Source organism: Dromiciops gliroides, chromosome 4 (assembly GCF_019393635.1).
Source record: "Dromiciops gliroides isolate mDroGli1 chromosome 4, mDroGli1.pri, whole genome shotgun sequence".
Classification (NCBI taxonomy): Eukaryota; Metazoa; Chordata; class Mammalia; order Microbiotheria; family Microbiotheriidae; genus Dromiciops; species Dromiciops gliroides.
This window is the reverse complement of record NC_057864.1, coordinates 61,092,581-61,114,438: the sequence shown is the minus strand read 5'-3', so window position 1 is coordinate 61,114,438 and position 21,858 is coordinate 61,092,581. Positions and strand designations below refer to the sequence as shown.

At 42.2% G+C, this 21,858-nt stretch overlaps 1 protein-coding gene across 2 annotated transcripts in view; it reads left to right on the top strand.

Annotated features, from left to right (window-relative positions):
* Positions 1 to 45: 45 nt before the first annotated feature.
* Positions 46 to 21,858, top strand: part of NME7 (NME/NM23 family member 7) — a 171,315-nt gene continuing 149,502 nt past the window's right edge. For both annotated transcript variants that reach the window (XM_044001429.1, XM_044001428.1), the window contains exon 1: positions 46 to 176. In XM_044001429.1, coding sequence (XP_043857364.1) covers positions 174 to 176 — 3 coding nt within the window. In that variant the 5' untranslated portion in view covers positions 46 to 173. The remainder of the gene's footprint in view (positions 177 to 21,858) is intronic.

The following is a 21,858-nucleotide window of genomic DNA, read 5'->3' as shown; positions in this document are numbered from 1 at the left end:
CGACCTGCAAGCCCTCTAGGAAGTCCCCAAGAAGGGGCGGGGTGGAGGAAGGGGAAGAAAGAGGCTCGTGGGCGGGGTTTGGTTGCCACAGTAACCGGGAAACTTGGAATGAGTCGGGAGCTTCCTGCGCGGTAACTGACAAGTAGATTCCTGGTACTGGAGGCCTTGACGCTATGGTGAGTGTTGGGCGGACCAGCAGCGACTCCCTTTAGACTTCAGGCCGATGCCCCGCACCACATCCAGCTTCCCCCAGGGCTCGGGCCGGTGGGAGGGAGACGCCCTGGTTCCACTCGCCTTTTGTCTTAGTCAGCTTCCTCTATCCACTATCCCCTGTTCTCTTTGGCGCTTCCAGGCTCCAAAGGATTTCCCCCCCACCCCCTTGGAGGGGGATGACGTCATGGGGAATCTCCGGGGGAACAGGCCGGGCCTGGGCCTTAGCTCTGACGCTGCCTTTCCTTTCCCCGGGACTTAAAGACTTTGCACTCATTTTCCTGGCCAACCTGCTTCTCCTGGGGTGTGTTAAGTCAGCTTTCCCCAGCCCGTCCCAGCATCAGGGATGCCATGCCTCTTGTGGGCATCATTGGCACTGTCGCCACCCCTCGTTTAAGGCACACGACTCTAGGATGGTTTGTCAGTCATGCTGCATTACCTCCCCACTCTTAATAACAGCTAGCGTTTATGTAGGGCTCATTTTTAAAGCTCTTTGCAAACTTTAAAGCACCGTATAAATACTACTATTACTAATTTCAAAAATTCTCAAAGCATTTTGCAAACATCACATTTTACACTCACAACATCTCTGGGGAATCAGGTGTTATTTTTCTAAATTATTATTGTCCTCACTTTATGCATGAGGAAACTGAGGCAGACAGAGGTTTAGTGACTTGTTAGGGTCAAAAATGTCAGCCGCTGGATTTGAACTCTGGTCTTCCTAAGTCCAACACTATACCACTAGGCCGTGTGCAGATCTATTCAGATGAGTAGCACTATGGGACTCGCAACCGTTCCAGACCCACAGAGTATCATCTGTGTGATGAGATGAGAAACAATATTTGTATCTGTAATGAGATGTGTGGGCCATAGGATCTAATTGAAGGTCACTGCTTATTTTGATCAAAAGGAAGAAGGGGGGGGCAGCTAGGTAGCACAGTGGATAGAGTACTGGCCCTGGATTCAGGAGGACCTGAGTTCAAATTTGACCTCAGACACTTAACACTTACTAGCTGTGTGACCCTGGGCAAGTCACTTAACCCCAATTGCCTCACAAAAAAAAAAAAGGGAAGAAGGGGGAAGTTATTGTCACTTGGCTTTTTCTCATATGCATTTTAAAATATCTGTTTTTCAACATTTAAAAGCCTGTACTTTATAGATTAATGTAGTGATTAACTGCTGGATCCATGTCCCATTTCTTAATAGCTAGATGTTTATGTATTGCTTTAAGGTTTGCAAAATTCTTTACACAGCTCATTTTATTCTCACAGTCCCTGGAGGGAGATGCAGTTACTATCCCCATTTTACAGATGAAGAAACTGTGGCCTGGAGAACTAACTAGCTGTAAAATTGTGGCCCATGCCACGTGATTACTTTATGAGGTATGAATAAGTCCCTTGAGTGATTCAAAAAGGAAATAAGGCCATATGATGAAGAATGATATAGCTTGCCCAGGGTCACACAGCTAATAAGTGTCTAAGTCTGAATTTGAAATCAGGTCTATCCTGACTTGGGGACTAGCATTCTGTCCACTATCTCACCTGAGCATAGCTCAGTGAAGCCTTGTTGAAAGGTAATGAGGTTTTTAACAAAAGAGAAAACTTAAAGATATGCTTTATTGGAAAGACAGTTACTTGATGTGTACATGGTACTGAGTTGGAATTTTGTGCTTTTTTTCACTTTATTTACCTTTGATAATAATGAATAAACATTTTTCATCCACTTGGTTTTCAAGTTCGTATAGCTGGGTTGAACTCTTTTGAATGATAATGAATTTCATTTAGCAAGCTCTGAAATGTCCCAGACTTAATTCAGTTTATAATAATGTCATCTGAAAACAAGAATAGTTGGAGGACTGTGCTAGTGGAAGGAATGCTGGGAGTCAGGAAGACTCGAGTTCAAATTTAGCCTTAGCTCTGTGACATTGGGCAAGTCATTTAACTTATATTTGCCTGTTGGCTCAATCCTAAAATGGGGATAATAAAAGCAGCTCCCTCCCGGGGTTGTTGTGAGTATCAAATGAGGTAATACTTGTAAAATGCTTAGCATGATACCTGCTACAAAATAGTTGTTAACTAACTTCCTATACTACCTATGATCAAGTCCTTTTCCATTTGTTCCCTGCTCTGGACATTTTCCCAGTGTCAAACACCTTTAGCAAACATGCATCTTCCTATTTTATGGCTCACTTGCTATAATCAGTTCATTTAAGTGTCTGCCATGTGCAAGGCTTGGTGTTTGGTCCTGGAGATACAAAGACAAAACAAATGAGGTCCTTCCCTCAAGAAGCTTACATTCTATTGTAAAGCCTAAAGTTCTAGCTAAACTATCTAAAATCTAATGAATGGTCGCCAATAAATCATAAGCTTTAGCAAGAGTATTTAAATGTTTAAGTATTTATTAAAGAGCATTAGGATCAGAGAGAAAGGTAAAAATCTAACTATTTCTAAGAGACCCTATCATCCGACCCACTATGGTGAGGTCAGGAACCAAAAAGAGACAGCACCCCTCTGCCAGCGTCTGCTTCCTACTTCATGTCCCCCTTCCAGAAATGGGAGGCTCCTCAAGTTGATTGACTGGTAGCCTTGATAGACAGTACCCATGAGCAAACGTCACTTCTTGATGCTAAGGACCTAGACCACATGGCTTGCCCTCAGATGCCTTCTCCTCATGGCGGAGCTTTTCTACAGTAAGTCTCTAGCAGGTGGCGTCATTCCAATCGTCACACTATTGGATACATAAATATAAGATAACCTGTTGATATGAAACACTAACGTCTGGGAGTGGGAGAAGTCTGGGAAACAAAGCACTGTGGGAATTTCTCAAAGAGAAAATACCAGGTGGGTATTACAGAGGAAGGACTTGTTATTGTTTCCAGGATTATCAAGTCACCATTGTGCACAAACCTTAAATCGGTGCCCTTTCGCAAACCTGGCTTTCAATAGTGGTATATTTTAAGACTTTTACATTCAAGATGTTTAAATGACATTGCAGCTATTCAAGCCTCCTTACCTTCTCATACCTGACTATAGTGTTTGTATTCCTAGGGACCGTACCTGAATGCTCCCATTGTGATTTCTCTTTACTCTTGCTCAGCCTTTTCCAAGTTCCTTCATTTTTGAAGGGCTATTTTTATTGGCACTCAGTGTTTAATGGCCTCAGTGGCCATTTGTTTATATAATTGTAAGATAATACTTTACTTATGGCATTAGTGATGCAGTGGAAAGGACTCTGTATTAGAGCGCTTTACCTCTATCACTTCCTTCATATGTGATTTGGAGTAAATTACTTTGCTCCCTGGGCTTTATTGTATTTACTTGTGAAATGAAGGGGTTGGACCAGATGACCTCTTGCTCTGTGAGCTGAGGAACACCTCACTTTTGATGCATGGACATTTAAAAAAAGAATGAAATTCCAAATGTAAACCACAGTCCATTGGCACTTTCCACAAAGTGCTTCCCACAGACCCAGGTTCAGTCCTGGGTGGGGTAGCCTGTCCCTAAGAGGGTACCATTTCTTTCTAGTTTCCCACCCTACATTTAGACTCCAGGGACATTTTTAGAACAAATCTTATGCATGTTATATCTAAGTTTTCTCCTAAACTGTAGACAACAGGATCCCCTCTAGAAAAGATGATCAACATATGGTAGATACCAGGTACAGGACAGCAGTTTATTATTCCCCTGCAGAAACTGCACAAGTTGTAAGGGACTCACAGATATAAGAAACCCAACATACTCACACATCTCCTTCTACTTCCCCTTGAAAGGGAAAATAACAATGTAGACTGCCAAATTGATATTTTGCATTCATCTCAGACTTGTACTTTCCAAGAAACTCATAAAGTCTGGCTCTCCTGGCCAGCCATGCATTGCTTTCTTTAGTCACTCAGATACACATTCATCCTGGCATTGGTTCTCTTCTCCTTATCTGTTAAGGAAATCTCCCCCAGGTGGGCACTGGACCTAGAAACTTGGGAACTCTCAAACCCCCAAGGCTGGAAATGTCTATTTCTCAGGATCACTGACCAGTGACCTGTTCTCAGAAGGGGACATGGAAAGGTAGAAAAATATATTAGCAATTGGTACTTTCTGTTGCAGGATGTGTACAAGCTACAAGCATTTGTTTGCCTGAACTTGTGCTTCTGGTGTAAGTAGCTGTTTTCTTTTCAGCAGCAGAGGAGAAAAGTTCCCTTTTCCTCCTCGTGTTCCCACTGGTAGGAAAAGGAAGCATTCGAGAAGGATCCAAAAGAGACAGAGGATCCCCCACAGAGGGATCCAGTTCATCTCAGTTCCTCCCAGATGGGGGAGGTCCCTCTGATAAGTCTAGCCCCTCTTATTTTCATTAGACATTTATTGTGGAGGCAGCTTCATTCACTGAGTACCAGCCAGGAATGCCCTGGGAAGTCAGTCCTGTCATCTTAGGCAAACACATTTCTCTCACAAAGGGACTAGAGCACATGTGTAATTCCATAGGATGTACCCTGATCCATTAATTTGGGGGTTCCCCTAATCCTCAGCTATCCAAGTACTATTTTTGTTCATACACATATATCCCTATGTAAGGGAGTTAGTTTTTCATAGGTATGAGAGAAAAAGGGACCTAATAAAAAGATGTTCAAACACACTATAAAGTTAACAGCTGTTCCAGGTGATTGCCTTATGAGATATTAGAAAGTCCTTTGAGTGATCCAGAAAAGTAATGGCACAGTAGAATGAAGAATGATAGGCCATGCTTCTGGATGATCTTTAAAAGTCGATTCAGGGGGCAGCTAGGTGGCACAGTGGATAGAGCACCAGCCCTAGAGTCAGGAGGACCTGAGTTCAAATCCGACCTCAGGCACTTGACACTTACTAGCTATGTGACCCTGGGCAAGTCACTTAACCCTCATTGTCCCACCAAAAAAAAAAAAAGTCGATTCAGTGATTCCAGTAGAGAAACTCATCCTGACAGGATGCATATAGCTAGAGAAAGGGAAGCTATGAGAATTGGTGTGGAACAGACAGAGGCTACCTCTATCAGCAGAATAGGCCATGTCTCTGTGAGCCAGGCTTCATAAGCAAATTGGAAACAAGAAATGAAGGAAGAAAAGTTGTGTTATTCTACTCATGACCTCAAGGAAATAATCTTGTATTTTCTTTTTCCTCTTGGGCTTCCTTATAGTAGTCTCAAGGTTTTCCTTCTGGGCATAGGAAAGTCTAAACAGACTTACGTGTTTACTTTGTATTTCTAAGCAGTATTGACCACAAGCATTTGCTAGTTGGTCTATACTTTTTGGAAATAAGAGGAAAAAAAGAACAAGGAGCATCCTTAGAAAAGGGAAAGATTAACACTGAGTTGTTTTGCCAGGGCTGTGTTTCTGGTTAGGGGCTCAGAGCTACAACAGAAAGAATTACTGATTCTTTGATCCAACTTTCCAGAGCTCCTTGAAGAGAGAGACTGTTTTACTTTTGTGTTTGCATTCTGGATGATGTGTTTAGGACAGTGTCTGCACATAGTGTTTAAAAACAAAGTGCTTCTTAAAACATGTGTTTCTTCTTTGGTTTTCTTTTAAAAAAACCAAACCTGTTACTCAAACTATAAAAATTAAAAATATGTCTCTACATTGACTTAACATGGAATATATATATTTTTAATGGCATTTGTGTGTGTGTGTGTGTGTGTGTGTGTGTGCGTGCGCGCGCGCGTGCGCGCAGGGCGATGAGGATTAAGTGACTTGCCCAGGGTCACACAGCTATTAAGTGTCAAGTGTCTGAGGCTGGATTTGAACTCAGGTCCTCCTGAATCCAGGGCTGGTGCTTTATCCCTGTGCCACCCAGCTGCCCCCAACATGGAATATTTTTGAAGATAAAGTTTTATTCAAAGATTGGTTACCTTTCATCTACTGTGTGGGTTATTGAAACCCTTTTGGCCTTCATCTCCTTTTTCTATCCTTTGTCTTCTGAATATTTCTCTGTCTGAACTAGATTATGGGTAGGACAAATGAAAGCAAATGAAATCCCAGTTAGAATCCTCATGTTATTGTTATTAGATTAGATTGTTCTGAAAGAAGCTATAAATAGTATCGTGTTTTTGTTATGTTAGCACTGTACCTTTCACTCTCTAGTTTCCATTTCAATTAGACTCTGTTAAACTTCCAGCTGTATCTATTAGAAGGAACAAACTTTACACAATTGTCCATTTTCCTTTGTTTGTACCTTATAGTTAAAGAGAGTAATTTGATTTGAACAGAAGGTATTGGGTTTATGATCTGTCAATTTTAATTCAATTTAAACCCTTTACTTTATAAGCTGTAAAAAACAAACATTAGCATTATGTAGCGATTTAAGGCTTGCAAAATACTTTACAAATATTATCTAATTTGATCCACGCAGTAACTCTTTGAGGAAGTGCTATTATCACCATTTTACAGATGAGGAAACAGACAGATAGAGCTTAAGTGACTTGCCCAGGGTCACACAGCTAATAAGTATTTGAGGCTGAACTCAGGTCTTCCAGTGATGAGACTTTGTAGGCTGCATCAGGATATAGTTGATTCTCTCTCACTAAAGGTCTTCAAGCAAAGGCCAGATGACTAGTTTTTGGACATATTGAAGTCCCTCTATATTTTTGAGATTCTGTGATTTATTTTTGTTAGTGTTTTCTCCATCATCAGAGACTTTATGCAGGTAAAATCAAGAAGCTTTGGCAACAGATGGTGGGTGGAGGGGGGAGGTTAGAAAGAATGGGAAGTTAAGGATGACACCTAGGTCAGGAGCCTAGGTGACCAGGAGGATGGTAGTATTTGCAGTTGGTGGTGGCAGGACAATGTGTTCAGTTTTGGATGAGTCAAGGTAAAGCTATCTCTAGGACTTGTAGTTTGAGATGGCTTGTTGGCAACTGGAGTTGTGAGATTGGAGGTCAGCAGAGAGTTTAGGGCTGTATAAGTAGATTTGGGGCAGCTGGGTGGCACAGTGGCCTTGCAGTCAAGAAGACCTGAGTTCAAATCCATCCTCAGATACTTACTAGCTGTGTGGCCCTGGGCAAGTCACCTAACCCTGTTTGCCTTAGTTTCCTTATCTGTGAAATGAGCTAGAGAAGAAAATGGGAAACCACCCCAGTACCTCTGCCAAGAAAACCCCAAATGGGGTCATGAAGAGTCGGACGTAGCTGGAATGACTCAACAACAACAACAAAGTAGATTTGAGAATAATCAGCCTAGAAATGATCATTGAATCCATGTTTGCTGATAAGAACACCAAGTGAATAATAAAGGAGAAAAAAAAAAAGACGACCCAGGACAGAGTCATGGGACATTTGTCCTTGACCTGGAGGAAGATCCAGCAATGGGGACAGAGGATATGTGTAGGGCAAGGACCAGGAGAGAGTAGTATTAGGAAAACCTCTTAGGGAAAAGTTGAGAAAAGGGAGTGAAAGGTCACAGAGCAGTCAGGAAGGAAGTAGTAACTTTGGAGGGAACAGTTTTCCTTGAATGATGAGGCTGGAAGCCGGGCTGTAGCGAATTAAAAAGAGAATGAGGAAAGGATGTGCGGGCACCTGTTGTAGATCGCCTTCCCTAGGAACTTAGCACAAAAGGGAGGAACAATGCGAGCAAGCAGGGGTGGATGGACCAGAGAAGGTTTTCCGAGGTTTGAGGAGGCACGGGCCTGTCGGGAGGCGGCTGGCGAACAGAGAGATTGCCTGGGAGTGACACCTGGGGAGGCGGTCGAGGGGGCAGTCAGCTAGGAGGCAGAATGGGATGAGATCAGCTGTGGGTGCAGAGGGCCTTGTCTTGTGTAAGGATGGGAGGGACGCCCCCTGCTGGATAGTTACTGTAGGAAAGTTCCACCATGAGGAGAAGGCGTCCAAGGGCAAGCCACGGGGTTTGGAAGGTCAGTTCCTTGGCGCCAGGAAGTGACGCTTGATGTTTCCGGCTTAGACAGAAGGCTTGTGGGGCGAAGAAGGGATGGTTCTCTCTTTTTTCTTGAGGACCTCGTGGGGAGGGGAGCGGGAGACGCCGGCTCCCCAAGATAGACGGCTGAATCCAGGCCTTGCTCTCTCTTCACCAAATTCTTCTTCTCCTTAATAAGTGCTTAAAAAATTAAACTCTTGCTAAAGCTTCTAATGTATTGGCGACCACTCGCTAGGTGTTTTAGACAGTCTGGCTAGCTAGCCGCTATTCACTTGGCGAGGGAAAGGCCGCTTCTCCACCAGGGACGGGGAAAGGGGAGGAAGGAGTGGAAGGCAGGAGAAGCTCTTGGTCATAGCTTCAGGATAGGGGACTGGGTTCTTATCTGAGAGAGTGGGGGGAGAGGGAGTCAGGGAGCCGCCGAGGGCAGGCAGGGGTGTGTAAGAGGATTGCCTTTCTGTGGTGAGGGCCCAGTGGAGGTTTTATAACATAAATCTGTAGTGGATCCAAATGGCACCGGTTACTGTTCCTTGCATAAGACCTTCCTCTTCTGACTCCAGGCCTGGAACTTGCTTTTTCCTCATTGCCTCTCCCCACCGCCCTAACTCCAGCTTCCCTGGCTCCAAATTCTAGATAAAATCCCATTTTCAATACAAAGCTTTTCCTTTGTTGTTGAGTCGTTTCAGTCAAGTCTGACTCTTTGTGACCCCATTTGGGGTTTTCTTGGCCAAGATACTGGAGTGCTTTGTCATTTCCTCCTTCAGCTCAGGCAAACAAGGTGAAGTGACTTGCCCAGGGACACACAGCTGCTAAGTGTCTGGGCTTCCTGACTCCAGGGTGGGTGCTCCGCCGAGGTGTACCAACTGGCTGACTTAGCTTTTTCTGATCTCCTTTAATTCTGGCTCCTTCCCTGTGTCGATTATCTCTAATGTACCCTACATATGCTTGTTGGTACAAAGGTGTTTGAGTGTTCTCTCCGGCATTAGCTTGTGAGCTGCTTGAGCTGCTTTTCTTTGTGTCTCTGGTGTTCAGCTCAGTACCTGGCACTGACAACTAACAGATGTTTCTTTTCTTTCTTTCTTTCTTTTTTTTTTTTTTTTGAGGGGCAGTGAGGGTTAAGTGACTTGCCCAGGGTCACACAGCTAGTAAGTGTCAAATATCTGAGGCTGGATTTGAACTCAGGTCCTCCTGACTCCAGGGCTGATGCTCTTCCACTGCACTACCTAACTGCCCCAACAGATGTTTCTTGACTAGAAAAATAGAGATAATAGAAGAATTTTTTTTTTTTAGTGAGGCAATTGGAGTTAAGTGACTTGCCCAGGGTCACACAGCCAGTAAGTGTTAAGTCTCTGAGGCCTGATTCGAACTCAGGTCCTCCTGAATCCAGGGCCGGTGCTCTACACTGCGCCACCTAGCTGCCCTGATAATAGAAGAATATTGATTACTGAATGTGAATGGAAAAACATTTACATGTCTATCAGCTATAAATGACACCTTTACAAAAATTGATCATTTGGGGAGGGAATAATGACCTCAACAAAAAAATAGAGTTAAGCAAGAATACTAAGCATATCCTTTGCTGATCAAATTGTAACCGTGCCTCAGTTTCCTTACCTGTAAAATGAAGGTGTTGGACTGAATGGCCTCTAAGGGCCTTTCCACCCAGCAGCAGCAAGCTGACACAGTGGAAATCTGGCCTCAGAGATTCCCAGCCGTGTTACCCTAGGCAAGTCACTTTACCCCCGTCTGCCCCAGTTTCCTCATCTGTAAAATGAGGATGCTAATATCACCTACTTCTTAGGGTTATGATGTTCAAACGAGATAATGCTTGTAAAGCCCTTGGCACAGTGTGTCCAACACACAATAGGTACTTGATAAATGCTTGTTTCTTTTCTTCCTTAACTTAGTCCCAATTCTATTTCCCTTGTACCATGTTACAAAATACCCCATTAGCCTTCATAATTGCCTCTTTGAAATTGATATTCATTAATAAAAAATGATTCCAGGCTCATTAATTGAGGTTGTTTAGAAGGTTTTCCTAAATGATCTTAGATCAATAATTTTTAATATGTGTAAGTTTAGGGGCAGCTAGGTGGCATAGTGTATAATACACTGGTCCTGGAGTCAAGAGGACCTGAATTCAAATCCAGCCTCAGACACTAGTGTAACCCTAGGCAAGTCACTCAATCCTGATTCTCTCCAAAAAAGAAGAAAAATGATGTGTAAGTTTAATGAGAAAAGACTGGAGGATGCTATCTGGGTATAAAAGAGTATCTGTTGACTTAGTTTTTCTTAAGTTTTGTAACCTTTATTCAGCATCAAAGGGAAATATTTGAAAACAAGAAAGAAACTTGTGAATAGATGAAGAAGGACAATATAAAGACAGCCAGAGTGAAGGCATTTCTAGCCAGGATTACTACCTTTTTTTTTCTATCTTTTGTGTGTTTATGCAAATGATGTAGAGACGGACCTCTCTCCTAGTCTTCAGCTTCTAGTGCATTTTGAGAAAGTTATATTTCAAATTTTTGATATTGGATTATGTCCTTTGCTGGTGAAATCTTCACCTATAACAGTTATGGAACTAAAGTTAATAGTATCTGTGTGCTGGTTATAAACACCGGATAGCTTTTTGACATGTCAAAATCCATGTTGAACATTAGGTGGCACTCCACGATTGTTGTTGATACAGTGAGTCTTCTGACAAGGTTTGCTTTAAATGCACTTAGAGTTTGTCAGTTGCTTATTTTTGACAATAATGATTTTGAAGTTTTATTACACCATTTAACCAGGGACCACAGAATGTTTTGTAATAGAAATTAAATATTACTGACAAAGTTGTAAACAAGAAGCAAGTAGAAACTGAAGCATGAAGAGAAAAGTGATTTAGGCATGCTCTACTCAGAGCCTTATACAAGAACCACTTTGTATCCCATCTGTAGTTCCATTTATTACGTTGTCCTCTCTCAATATAAGATAAATTGATTGGATGAATAGCTTTTTGGAATCTGGTAGCCTGTGAAAATATTCATTAGTCTGTTAAAATTAGTTCACTCTCATGAATATCCATTCCTAAAACTCTTTAGTTGTGAAGGATAATGAGATAACATAGGAAAGCAGTTTTTAAAAAGCAGATTACTGTAATATAAGGGATAACTCTTCTAGTACCTGTTGTCTTATCCATATGCACATGGTTTTTAATCCCTGACTGGATCCTTCTAATCACTCCAGTTCATGGATGTCTAGCAATATTCTCTGGGCTCCCTCTTTCCCCAGTGGTCCTCGCCCAGACAACATGGCACTGCAGAGAGAGACTCCCACTTTTCAGGATTCTTGGAGTAACCTGAAGGGATTGGGTGTGTCTTTCTAATACTGTAGCTTATGAGCTACCATCCAGTGCATTCTCCCCAATATTGATCAACAGTAATTACTGTTGTCCCAATAATTGGATCTTTGCAGTTGATCTCTCCACAGTATTAATGTGAACCATTTAATGTCAATTAGCTTTTACAAAGAATATTTACTGAGAAGATAGAGCAAGAGTGAAAGTACCCAAGACTGCAATGCCAGGAGCTTGTTCTCTTCTACCGCCTCAGTCCTTGGGGATTGGACTCGCACTTAAAGGGGGCCCTGCAGTGATCAATATTCATTGAAATGAACCTGCTCTTCCTAAAATTATCAATCATGTCTTAATTGTCACGTGACAAAAACATTGTCATGTGAAATAACCTTTTCTCTTTCTTCATCCTGTTGTCCCTGTTGATCACCTTCTCCCTGATGTTCTCTTTTCTCTTCTGCTTTTCCATGGTTCATCTCCTACCTGTCTGACTGTTCCTTCTCCGTCTTCTTTGTTAGATCCTCATAGAGGTCACATCCACTAATCATGGATGTTCCACAGGACTCCATTCTGGGCCCTCTTCCCTTCTCTCTCAGTATTTCGCTTGGTGATCTCATTAGCTCCCAAGAATTCATTTATTATCTCTATGCTGATGATTCCCAGATCTGTTTATCCAGTCCTAGCCTTCTCCTTAACCTTAATTCTTATATCTCCAACTACCTATTAGCCATGTCAAACTGAATGTTCTATACACATCTTAAACTCAGTATATCGAAGCTGAACTCATTCTCTTTCCCCTTTTCCTAACTTTCCTTTACTGTCAAGGGCACTTTCATCTTCCCAGTTAATCAGCCTCATGACCTAGGTATAAATGTGATGGTGATGATATCTAGCATTTATATAGTACCTAACATGTGCTCTGCACTGGGTTAGGTGCTTTTTTACAAATATTCTCTTATTTGTATCCTCATGGCAGTCCTGGGAGGTAGGTGCTATTATTGCTCCCATTTTACAGTTTAGGAAACTGAGGCAGATAGAGGTTTAAGTGATTTGCCTAGGGTCACACAGTGTCTGAGGTCAGATTTAAATTCAGGCCTCCTCGACTCCAGCTGCCACATTCTATCTATTGTGCCACCAGCTGTCTAGGCACCAAGGTGTTATCCTTGATTCTTCATTCTCTCCCCATATCCAAACAGTTGCCAAATCCTGTCAATTCTTCCTTCACAGTGTTTTTAGTATACATCCCCTTATCTCTCGGACACGGCCACCACTCTAGTGCAGGCCCTCTTCACCTGGGCTGACTGCCTCAAGTCGTTACACCCCCCCCCTCCCCCCAATTCCCTGCTCCACTCAGGTGATAATTGATCTTCTTAAAGCACACGTCTGACTCTCCTCAGTAAACTCCAGTGGCTCCCTTTCATCTCTAATTGTCTAAATCCTTGGACATTCAGAGCTCTTTATAACCTGGTCCACTCACTTTTTTTTTTCTTTATGGTCTTTGTGTTCCGGATGCTTTGCATAGTTCCTAGTGGGTGCTTAATAAAATGCTTGTTATCTGACTACCAACATTTCCCCCCACCTAATTCACTTAGGAGTGTGGTATAGCCAATGGATGAGTGGTTTCCTTTCCTTGTTTGCAGAACAGGGTGTCTCTGCACGTTGCTGGGTCATTTTGCTACTATGCTGAATTGATCAGGTCAGACTCCTCAGACCTAGCTCCTCATTGTGTGTGGCTTCTGTGGCTATCTGCAGACTTGGTGATAGATTCCAGTTCTTAGACCTTTGGTCACAAGGCCATAATCTGTTCTGTTTCATCTCCAATAGTCATCTGAGATCAGGAAAGATTAAATAGGACAGAGGCAGGAAATAGCAGCACCAAGCATTCATGGACACAAGGCAGCTGGGTGAGAGAGGGGACTCAAGGTCCCTCCCCCGCCAGGAAGCCCACAGTAGTGCTTCTTCTTCCTGTCTCAAAAACTTTGCAGGGAAGCAAGGGAGCTGTAGTCTGGTCTTCTGTAGTATACTCAGTTTGGGCTCCATAGCCAATTAAAAAAGGTTCTCATTGCCAGAAGCAGGTGCTCTGAATCAAGTTGGGAAATGGCCCCAGCCCTTCCATCATACATTTCAAACTTCCGCATGGACATGCAGCAGGCAGAGAACACTAATGCACTTCAGGGACTGGGCCTTCATTGTCTACTCCCTCCATTACATATGTACTAGAAAGGCAGACTTAATACCTTTCCTGGTTTCTCTGCGTTCTCTACAAGTATACTGACCTTAATCCCATACTCATATAATATTTTCACCTTGTCTTCTCACTCATCAATACTCACACTTCCCTGCCCCCCTTCAAAAGGGCTAGGCATAAAGTAAGTTAATATTAAGCAGCATCTGCAAAGAATAGTTAAAGTTGGACAGAATTCTAATGGTCTTTGACAACTTTATCACAGGACTTAAAAGTGGGAAAAATATAAAAGCAGGATTGTTTGTAAAATAACCATCTTATTCCATAAACTCTCTAACTCCTTGGCTATTGTTGTCTTCTTCCAAACACCACCACTGAAGTGGATCATCCCTGAGCCTTTCCCATCCGACGCTGCTCCATTTCTGTGAGAAGGAATAAGACTAAATTTAAAATACCGTCCCAACGTGCTTCTGCATGAAGGTGAAAGGTAGATAGATTTAAGTGTTCCAAACTTGTATCCATGCAGGATTATCCTTCATCCTCTGCATATCAAGCCTCTATCATCACTCCATTTTTTAATCATAAAGGTCGATTTTTATTTGATTTTGACAATGAGCAAATGTTTATTTTCATTTTTGTATTTGTTATCACTCCAGTATTTCCAAGGATGTGAGGTTTTATTCATGGGAATACTCTCCCCATTGGTCCTGCCCACAACTTCTCCAAGCTTTAGGAGATGGCTTAATATGAATTTTGTTTCCAAGAAACTTCATTATGAGGCAGTAAAAACATTAACCCTTTTGTGATGAGCATCTTTGATGACAGACATTTAGTCCATTGCCAGCCTGGCTGGCTCAAAAGAGCTTTGCCACATTGGTGTAGGACCTGCCAGTGCTTGCACATCGATTGCATAGATTTTGAGAACACACGGTCCTTTCCAGGACATAGGGAGGCATCAGAGTAGGGGTTTAGGTGGAAACTGTTTATGATCTGTCACACCCCAAGCCCTGGGTTTATGTGGGCCGCATTCCATCTCGCAGTTAACAACCCATTCACTGTCTTTGAGTTGTATTTCACCCATTGCCCTTCAAAAGAGTTTCCTTTGGGAAATCTTAGACTATTTATTGAATATATAGCTCTTGTATGGACCTCTATAGATGTGGGTGAAATGGATCCATAATTTTTGCAGAAGTATTCAGGTAACAATGCATATGTTAGTTTCAAGATACTCTTTATTTCACCCTGCGGGTGATTGAAAAACAACATGAAGGACTCAGTAACTCCTAAAAGGTTTATACAATTGCCATTATTTCTCTGAATCCCACCTTCCTCCTTTGGCCTGTGCAATACTTCCTCAGATTCATAGCAGCACCTTTCCTCAGAAAGGAAACAAGCTTGGGGTTGCAAGCAGGGACTCTCCTACTCCCCAACTTTCTGGTGTGTTTCACTTCAGCCCAAGGACTAATCATTTAGTGTTTTGCTACTCCTCTGAAGGGTTTGTATTCTCCTGTAAGGGAGAATACTGGCTGTTCAAAAGCCAGTCTTTTCCCCATTGGACTGATATTATCTTAATTATTTATGGTAATATCAAAAGGCAAAAGCCATATCTGTTGCTTACCCATATCAAAGCTTCATTCTCTGGCTGCCAATTGAGGAGGTAAAAGAGGAAAGGGGATAAACACAATCCTCTTTTTCTCCAGGGTGTTAGAACCATCCTGATCTCTCCAGAAGGGTGGATCTCAACTCTCAAACTTGGGGTTCCTTTGAAGAAAATCTCTAAATCTGAGGAATCCGGCCTTATTTGTGCTATCCAGGAAATTATTCCTTCTTCTTTATCCCGGGGCTGGGTTTTAGGAATTTTATATTTCTCTATAAATATGGGGTTTAAGAATCTGTCCACCTCATCTACTATGGCTTTTGGGATGCTTGTTTAATAATGAACCCATCTTTCATCTTAAACCTCTCCCTTTCTCACTTCTCCTATCTTCTGGGCCTCATTGAGATTTGAATCCCTTTTACAGTGCACTTTCTCTCACAAGTCACAGTCGGGGAGTCAGAATCCCCCTGAATCCCCATTGCCCCTGCCAGACTCTCCATTTACCCCCTTTGCCAAGTGCCTTTCTTCCTTTAAGGTTCATACCCTCCAGAATTATCACCGGTCCAAGTCCTGGTGGGGTTATCTCTTGACCTTCAGGACATGCTCCTTCCTTCTTCAGGGAGTGCAGTGTGTGGCTTATTCTCTCTTCCCCATCTCTTGCTTTCACTAGGGATCTTCACCATACATATTGATGCTCCTTTACATGCCCTACTTTCTGAGTTTCTTAATTTACTCAACTCCTGTGACTCGTTCCTTCCCTCTAATTCAGCTATACCCAGAGATGATGCAGTCCTTTCTGCTGCCATCACCCACCAGTGTCCTGCTTCCTTGCTTAGAAACTTCCATTTGTCTGATGATAGTATTTGAACTTTGCATTTTCCTCTGTGCCTTCAGACCTGAAGCCTGTTCTTCGCCTTTACTGCTTCCTCCATTCCCTCTGTGTCTCTCTTCTTTCCCAGGGCATCTCCACTGCACTGACTGCATGATCTTCCTGGTCCTGACCTTTGGTGAACCAACTTACCTCGACACTGTCCTGTCCTCTGCAATCCCCTGCTCCCTTGTCATATTGCCAAGCACCAACCCTTGATTATTCCTGCCATTTTGCTGTTCCTCACATGTGGCACTCCCATCTCCCACCCCGGATAGTTTTACTGGCTGGAATATTATCCCCTCCTCTCCTCTCTCCTCTTCTCTCTCCTCCTCTTCTCTCTTCCTCTTCTCTTCTCTCCTCTTCTTTCCTCTTCTCTCTCCTCCTTTCTCCTCTTCCTGACTTCCCTGGATTCCTTCAAGCCTCTGTTAAAATCCTACCCTCTTCAAGAAGCTTCTCCTAATTCCTCTTAATGCTAGCATCTTCCCTGTGAGATCATCTCCAATTTATCCTGTATGTATCCTGTTTGCTTATAGTTGCTTGCTCATTATCTCCTCCATTATACTGTGAGCTCTTTGAAAGCAGGGACTGATTTTTTTTTTTTTTGCTTTTCTTTGTGTTTCAGTGTTTAACCCAGTGCCTGCTAGATAATGGAATTAAGAAAACCACACAGATTTTATTATCTGATCTCAAATGCTTCCTTACTACAAGACAAACATTCTGTTCTTCCTGAGTTGATTTACTTTCCCATTTCCTCCAGTGTCTATTCCAGACCTTCTCACCTCCCCTCACACCCACCAAGCACTTCCTTCCTACTTGGTCAAGCACCTTGCCATTTACATTACTAAAACTATTGAGGCTTTTTGCTAAGACCCCCCCCCTTCTCTTTTCTTCCTCATCTCACATCATTCTGGCATCTTCTTTCACTAGCTCCTTTACTCCAGTCCCCAGTGAAAATGCTATTCTTCTCTTTGCCAAAGCTATTTCTTCTTTTATCTCATCTCCTCTGGACTTTTCCAGCAAATTAACCTAACCATCATCCTGACTCTTTTTCTTATCTAGAATCTCTCCTAATCTATGGGTTCTTTCCCTCATCTCCACAAAAATGCACATGGTTCTTCATCCTAAAGGACCCTCCCTTGATCTGACCATTCCTATAACTAGACATTTTCCTAGTTAGCTCCCTTAGCTAAACTCCTTGAGAAATTTGCCTCCACAATGTGCCCCCATGTCTCCCCTCTCTTTGTCTTTTAAATCCTCTGAAGTCTGGTTTATGACTCCATCATTCAATTGGAACAACCCCTTCTAAGCCTAACCATTGTTTTTTAAGTTGTCAGATCCAAAGCCCATCTCTCCATCCTGATCTCCTGATAGCATTTGACGTCATTGATCACCATTTCCTCCCAGAAACTCTCCTCTTTCCAAAGTGTTGTGACCCCACTCTTCCAATTTTCCTCCCATCTGTCCACCTCTTCCTTCTCAGTCTCTTTTGCTAGTTCTTTATTAATGTCACACTCTTTAGAATGAGGAGTTGATTGAAATGCCCTTCCCAGTGGCAATGTCAGTGTTGATTTAATTTTGGTTCTTAGAGAAAGAGGTGGAAAGGGGCAGTAGATATGCGCCCGGGGTGAAATGGGAAGCAAGCCTACATTGGGCCAGGGACATTGTGAGGTAGTTCCTAAGCTGGGTAGATTAAGGTTCCCGTGCATGGTCTGAGGAGAACTGGTGGGCTGGAGGGTTGCACAGTCAGTCAGAGGCAAGAGGACTCATTGACAGAGTGGCCCATCTGGGTGTGGACTCATGCACTCCGTGGTCAGGACCAGGCTCCAGATCTGGTGTTCTCATTGTCCCGAATGACTATGTCCTCCCCACTAAGCTCTGACTCTGTAAAAGCCGGGCTGCCTTCAAAATACAGCTGAAGTGCCACCTCTCAGAATCCCTGTCCCCCACCCCGTGGGGTGCCTTTGCCTTCTTGACACTGCTTTGTGTAATTTCCCATGCACTTTGAGTTTACTTTTCTGTGGACATGTTTCCCCCCAGCAGAATGTCGGCTTCTTGAGGTTAGAGCTGGCTTAGTTTTTGCCTTTTGTATCTGTAGGGTTTTGTACCACCACACTTAACAATTGCTTGTCGAATAGAATTACATTTAAATTTCATGTATCCCATACAATCCCCCATCTCCCATCTTGGAACTTTTGCACTGACTTCCCCATACCTGGAATGCTCACCCTCCTCCCCTTTGCCATAAAAGGTTCCTCTCTTCCTTTAGGAACTGGCTCAGGTACCATCTTCTGCATGAGGCCTTTGCGGAAACCTCATCTGCTGCTGCCCGACCCCCCAAACTCCCCTGTATTCAATGCCTTTGTAGTTGTATGTATTCACTTTACATTGAGGCCGGCGCTATCTGCGCATGGACTTGTCTCGTCCATCAGAGTGGAAGCTTCTTGGGAGCAGTGATTGCTGGTTTCTTTGTTCCTGTATCCCCTGCGCTAAGCGCTGTGCCTGGCCCATCTAGGTGCTTAAAGCTTTTTGGTGATCTCCTGTTTATAAATGCGCAAACTGAGGCTCAGAAAGGTTAAATCATAGAGGCAGGGTTGGAAGAGGTGACAAAGACAGACGAGAGCTAGAGGCTGTGACATCTGCCTCTGAGTCCAGCCTGTTTTCTACGTTGCTGAAACCTCCAGAGGTGGTACTAGACCTTGCTAGTTCACCAGCAAGTACCTATCCATGAATAAAGGCTAAGCATCATGATACCAACAATAGGCAATTGTGGTTTTGGCCAATAGAAATCATAGTTCTTAATCACTACTATATTCTTTTGATTTATAGTAATAATGAAATAAAATAATTATTCGAGTATGACTTTGCCTTTACATGAAATATGAAATATGACTATATTAATTTGAGGCAGTGTGGTCTTATGGATAAAATACTGGACTTGGAAATGGGAAGATCTGAGTTCAAATCTTTCCTTTGACACTTACTAGCTGTGGGACCACGTGAAAGTCATTTAATCTCCCGTGACCACAGTTTCCTCATCTATAAAATGATAACACTATGATAAAAATATATGTATTATGTACTCCCCAAGGTTTCTGTGAGATGCAAATGGAACATGTAAACTGCTTTGCAAAATTTAACTTGTTAAATCCTAGTTATTATTTTAAAGGGTTGATGATCTTTTTGCATAAAAGCACTTTTGAACTGACTATTAGGTAGGCATGAGATATATCATTAAACCTTTTGCACCAGATCTGAACTTAGTGCGCATTTCTCTATTCCTGAATAAAGAAGCATTTCTTTTTCTTTTCTTTTTTTTTTTTGAGTGCTAAGGTTTGACAAGTTAACTCTTAGTCTTTGATGGAAACTGAAAAGGATGAGTGTCCTCATCAATGTTGAAATTCTATGCAGTGATGATACTGTTCATTTTAATGAACAGCTTTTTTCTATGTGCTCCTATAGGTTCATGACAAGAGTCTCTGTTCAATGTGCTAAGGGATAGTGGAGCACTCATGCTATTTGACCATTATCCCTTCTTGTTCAGTCATTTCAATAGTGTCTTACTCTTCGTGACTCATTTGGGGTTTTCTTAGCAAAGATACTGGAGTGGCTTATCCTTTCCTTCTCCAGGTCATTTTACAGATGAGGAAATTGAGGCAAACACGGTTAAGGGGCATGCCCAGGGTCACACAGATAGTGTCTGAAGTCGGATTTGAACTCTGGAAGATGAGTCTTCCTGACTCCAGTTCCAGCTCTTTATCCACCGTCCCAGCTAGCTGCTCATCTATCATGTTAGAGGAAGCATAAGGAATAATGATATCTTGATTGTTTTTTTCTCTTCCTCTTTTATTAGGAATATGGAACAGAGATGTGGTTTAAGGGGTGAATAATTTATATTTCTTGATTTGATGAACCTTTGACCTATGGTGGGAATGATACCTGAAGATGGTAAAGTAGTCACACAGATCATAAATGTTTGAGGCCAGATTTGCACTCCGGAAGATGAGTTGTCTTGACTTCAGGCCTGGCGCCTTTATTTCAGCTCTTCAAAATTTTTATTGTCATATGTTTTAGATTGCCCATGCCCCCCATAGGCCTGTCCAATACTCTGCGAGTAGTACTCATTTTTAATTCTTTAGAGACTCTAGTGTGATGACTCACAACTATTCAGCCTTGGTAGATTATTAATATTAAAAAGATGGGATCCGGGTTTCTCTCCTTCACCTGTTCGATTATGGGCCCAGTACATTGTACATTTCCAGTGTGTGCTCATGCTATTTATCTTGATGGATGAGCTCATTAGGTTGTTCATCATCAAGCTGTGTGTTCCTGTCTGGAAACGGGTATTATTCATCCATATTGGTTTTCCTTTGTGGATGGTTAAGCCTCCTGGATGAGTTCTCTAATCGCTCAAGATTCTGGCCTAATCATTCATACAAGAAAGCTGAAGGAATTGATGAAAACGTACCACTGCTACTAGGGGATATTCCTATTAGTACCTTACAATACATGAACTCATCTGGTGGAACAACCCTGTGAGGTAGGTACTACAGATGTTATTATCCCCATTTGGTAGATGAGGAAATTGAGACTTAGTGAGTAGGTGATTTTCTTCATGATCCCATAGCTAGCTACATCTGTGGCAACATCTGAACTGTCTCTCCTGATTCCAGACCGAGACTGTTTTTATTACACTGTGATGCTGTGTGGATGCTCTCTGTCCTGTGAAATAGAACATAATCTGTCATGGGTTTTGTTTTTATTTTATTATTTTACTTCTTATAAAATGGTAACATTTGTATTGCTATATTTTGTTTTTACATCACATTCATTATTGAGTAGATCCCTCCCCTTCCATTAAGTGACCATTCCTCCTACTAACAAAGGAGAAAAAGATAGGGAAAAAGAAGCAGTTCAATAACATTAAGATCATTTGGGCCTGATGTCTGTGCCAGGTCCCACACCTCTGCAAGGAAAGTGAAGCATTTTCTCTTCTCTTTTGGGCTTGGTCATAATTTGTCATAATTCATTTTCTTCCAAGGAAATAAGAGAAAATTACTTCTAGACTATTTTTGGAAGGAAAAAAATATTACCTAACTAAATTTTTTTTTCAACAACAAAGAATTTTTTTTTGCACTTTCATTAAATCAGGCGATTATTAAATCGATTCCTTGTGGAAGTATTTATTAAATGTTTCCTCAGAGGGTCCACCTCTGAGCTCTAGGTCCTCAGAATATTGGATTGGCATTAGGAAGGCCTCCATTTCAGGACTAATTCTACCACTAACTAGCTCTGCTACAATTTTCTTTTCAACAAACATATTCCACACCTACCCTCTTTCCAAGGCACCTTAGTAGGTCTGGGAGATTTAAAAACAATAGTGAGATGGGTCTTGTCCTGCTGGGCTACTTCTAGCTCTTGTGGCAGATTATTTAAGGTTGCCCAGCTGCCTCTTTTGGTTCTGAAATCGTATCGAACATCAAGACAATATTATACATTTTTAAGGAATTGAGTATAAGGGAAATATCACAGACTTGGCGTAGTCCAGGAGAGTTTCATAGTTTTTAACTTATACTTTATTAAGTAAATGTTCCTAAATTTTGCATTTTTAACTTAATATTTTTAAAAGAATGACAAGTGAGAAGACATCAGCATTGCTTCTCAGAAGATAGCTTGCTTGTTCCTGTTCCTGAGCATTTGTGGCTCCCCTTCCCTCCCCCTATTTGTTCTCTGAGCACCTTAGATTGACGATAGTGCTTGGAGAGGAACAAGTTGT